The sequence below is a fragment of the Dermacentor albipictus genome, unplaced genomic scaffold (assembly GCF_038994185.2).
Source record: "Dermacentor albipictus isolate Rhodes 1998 colony unplaced genomic scaffold, USDA_Dalb.pri_finalv2 scaffold_12, whole genome shotgun sequence".
Lineage (NCBI taxonomy): Eukaryota > Metazoa > Arthropoda > Arachnida > Ixodida > Ixodidae > Dermacentor > Dermacentor albipictus.
In genome coordinates, this window is record NW_027225566.1 from 6,269,903 (window position 1) to 6,273,913 (window position 4,011).

Here is a 4,011-nt window from a genome sequence, read left to right on the forward strand (position 1 = left end):
TCCGCCAGGGCGTAGACCGGCTGGCTGCAGCTACTGAGCGGCTCGTGGCTGCTGTGGAGCGGCAGGCTGACCAAGTAGCGGAGGCACTGCGGCCAGTGGGGCAGCTTTCGCAGCTCTTGGGCCAGCTAATGCAGGAGGCAGTGGCTGCAAGGAGGGAATAGACAATTTGAAGTTTTATTATTTATTACTTGAATTTTTTTGTATTATTCATTATTATTCGTTCATTATAACTTTGATCTTGTTTTGTACATTTAAATATTTTTTAGTGATCTCTAAACTTTGAGATGTTACTCGAAGGTAGCAGAAATTAAAGTTTTTTATTTACCTTATTTCCGTTATGTGCACAAGAAATTGCATACTATTTTTGTAACTTTATCGTTAGTATGTTTTAGTATTTTTAGCAAGTATCATTAATATGTTTAGGGTGTTTCAGTCATATGAGTTAGGTGGCAGTCATGCTAGCGTTGCTCTTACTGTACTCTGTGTTGTTGCACTGAGGTCCAATTTTTTTTCTTGCAAGGTTCCATATCCAGTGTCTACCTGAAATCACTAGATGGCTGCTTTAGAATTGTGTTACACATTACATATAGTGAAGCTAACTCTTTATTTGGCGCCTGACGGGGATTCTCCAGCTAACAGCTGATGCCTTGTACGCGGAGAAAAACAGTATTAGTCATATTGTTTTCAACTAGATCATGTTATTCCTGCCATTTATATCGAAGTACAGAATGCTAGTCAGGCTTGCATGATGCTTTTTATTTGTATGCTTACCACTTTTATAATGAGAGGGTAATAAGTGTTACATGAAGTACTTCTTGCTAGGCACATAGGCTCCTGCTGTGATATTTTTTTACTACTACTTCCATGTAACTTTATCTATGCTAAGCTACAGCTATGGAGTGCATTACTGTACCTGATACTGAAGAGTAGATCAAGGTGCTGTGATATGTGACATACACACGTCCTGCAGGCTTCCTGCTACAGCAGCACGTTAGTCCAGCTCATTCTGACATATTTCGTCACTGTTACTACTTCAGATATGTTGTATTATATGGGGTGTATTATATGGGGTGTAGCAGAACATGTAGCGGCTGACATTTATCTGTATTTTTTTGTGACACGAGGATGTTTAAAAAGTTGAAACCATTGAGTACACTAAAGTAATACCATTTCCTTGAGCTACACCATGTCTTGGCTTTACTCCATGCTAGCTGAATATACTACATGAACAATGTGCCCGTTGCAGTATGAAATGAAATGTTCTTGTGACGTTTCAATCTAACTACCCAGCTGGCTACAGGGGTGGACAAAAATGTCGAAATGGCACATGTCTTCGTGCAAAACCTACCTCTGTCGTTTTGTTTTCAAAATTCCCTGTTATAACAGAGTGTCATTTTGTATTTTGTGTTTCTAGTTATTTAAGAATAAAATTACAAAAGAAAAAAGAACCAGGAAAAGAGATGCAGCAGCACACCCGCTCAGGTGCTTGTGCTGTTTTTTGTATTCTCCTTGAATTTGCGTTACCGTCAGGAACTAAGTTGCCCAGCAACACTTTTTTAACGTCTCTCTTCCACTGTTTCTAAACCTTTAGTTACTGTGACACACCCTGTGAAAATCCGCAATGGAGATTTCAGTATTAATCAAAACAAATATTTTTTGAAAATTCCTTGCGTCCTTTTTATCAAGGGCGACCATTTCAATTTTTCAATGGCATTATGAGGTTTGCCTTTTCACGCCTATGTTGGAGAACTCACCTGGTTTTACGGTTGAGCCGTGCGACGAGCCTGCTGTTGTTGCCTCAGCCGACGATGCAGCACATGCAGGTGAGTGGTACGCCAACTAGGGGCCGCAGAGAACAGGTTGACAACCTGGCTCCTCATCTACTTTGCCCTCATCAGCAGCTCTCTGGGCGTTTCCTGCCGGCAGGTGTGGTGCCCATGAGACACAGGCAAGCCCTGATGCAGCGGTGGCTGGTTGTCATCGGCCTCCTCATCACTGTCCTGCAGCTCCGGCTCCCCTGCCTTCAAAGCAATGTTGTGGAGAGCGGCGCAGGCTGCCACGATTGTGGCTGCATCCTTGGGCTCATAAAGGAGTGTCCGGTACCTTTGAAGGCACCTGAACCTTGCCTTCAAGACGCCAATACCCCTCTCCACAAGGTTCCTCATGGAGGCATGGGCCTGGTTGTAGCGCCCATCCGGAGTGTCAATGCCTGGATGGCCCGGCACAGGTGTCAGCAGCCATGGCTCAAGAGGGTAGCCTGAGTCTCCTGCATGTTGGAAACATAACTGTGTAATATACTTCACTGATTGCAACATGTCTGCAGCACTCACCAAGCACCCATTCTCCACGTCGCAGGTTACGTGTGAGGCGGCCTAACAGTGGTGAGCGCCTCCACACGTAGGAGTCATGGCACGATCCGGGGAAACGGGGATCGATGTCCACGATGCGCATGTCGGCATCACACACCTGGAGGGCAGAACAAACGGGCGGAAAATGGTTCAGAATAAGCAATTTGAGCTGGAATATTTTCATATTTCACGTCATGCTGACAGATAAATAGTCTGAATGAAATGTTTTTGCACCAACATGATTTCATAATTCTTTCCCAGACACAGCTGCATTCCTTCTCACATTAGTAAAAAGCAATCTCCGAAATAGTCTTCTTTAATTATTGCAAGAAATGTGCAAAAAGCTACATTCACAAGACATTTGTGAATTAACGCTCATCATAGCCGCCTTGACTGTTCAATGCGTACTCTTATACCCGTACCGCAAGGGCACTATCGATCGATTTGATTCGGTTCGAAATTATCAACCGCGATTACCTGCCTCCCGCAGCTTCAGCAAATGAGTCAAGCTGGACCGAGAAATTAAATTCCGATCGGGCTCGATCACGATCGATATTGCTTTACGTGGTACCCGTATTGTACACACTACGACGGCATTACATAAAACCGATAACCTAATAAAAGATGACAGCGTGCAAAAAAATGTCAGATCGTGAGTACTTACGATCATGGTATTCAAGGCGTAGAAGCCTTTTCTTGACATAAAGCCCGCGGTCTCGCCCGGGCTGAGTCCTTCGGGCTGTTTGATCGCTATGAGTGTCCCGTCGACACAGGCCACTACACCGGGAATGCAGCCCCGATCCGCAAAGGCCGCCTTTGCAGTAGCCGAGCCGGCCGTTGTCAACGGGAAGCTCACCCAGCCCTGTTGCCGGCCCACCACGGTTATTGCTTCCGCAACTGCGTGAATGCTTTCGCTCACGGAAGCTTGCCCCATGGATACGAATTCTTCGCTGCCGATGGATCTTTGGAAGCTCTCCGTCGCGAAGAAACGGAGAGCACAAAGCACCCTGTCTTGCGTCGTGATGCGACCGGTCCGAAGGCCACCGATGGCGTCTTCCAGTTGCTCGCAGAGCCAGCGCACAGTGCTCTTGGAGAGCCTGAAGTGGTCGCGGAACTCTTCCTCGGTAAGCTCGTCAAATGCGCCCCGAAAGATGCGTTGCCAAGGCTGCCCAAGCGACTCCAAAAGCGCGACGATAGGAGCAGCCATCGCGACTCGTGAGCACCAAACAAACCGCCGAACAATGAACACGATTCTCTGAGCACAACGTGAAACGGCGAGCATTCTCGACAAATGCACTCGGATCAATCAAAATTAAAACAGCACTATTTATAATTATCACAGCGCAGGCGCAACATTTAATTTCACTGTGATCACAGTTGTTTTCAATAATTAACATCGCTAACGATCGGCGATGGCGGATCACGTTTTAATCTCGAAAAACTCGGCCCCCGCCTGGGCCAGCCTTGTTCGGCGAGCGACGACATTATGAGCAGACGACAGGCGCATCGTCTGCTACTAGCGCTGCTATGGCAACGGCCATTCATTCTTCGAAACGAATGCCCTTGTCGACCGTTCCACGAAAGCGGCCGTTTCCCCTCGCTTTTGGAATGATTGACAGGAGTGTGACGTAAGCGCATTTTGTGGTCCCGCCCCGGCGCAATA

General features: G+C 46.6%; 1 protein-coding gene across 1 annotated transcript; it reads right to left on the reverse strand.

Annotated features, from left to right (window-relative positions):
* Window positions 1–1,880: 1,880 nt before the first annotated feature.
* LOC135914159 (putative nuclease HARBI1) lies at window positions 1,881–3,555 on the reverse strand. The gene is made up of 3 exons (XM_065446901.1): window positions 3,013–3,555; window positions 2,331–2,466; window positions 1,881–2,266 (listed from the first exon to the last, which is right to left on the reverse strand). The coding sequence occupies exons 1-3, from the start codon at window positions 3,553–3,555 to the stop codon at window positions 1,881–1,883; spliced, it is 1,065 nt and encodes a 354-aa protein (XP_065302973.1).
* Between the last annotated feature and the right edge of the window lie 456 nt (window positions 3,556–4,011).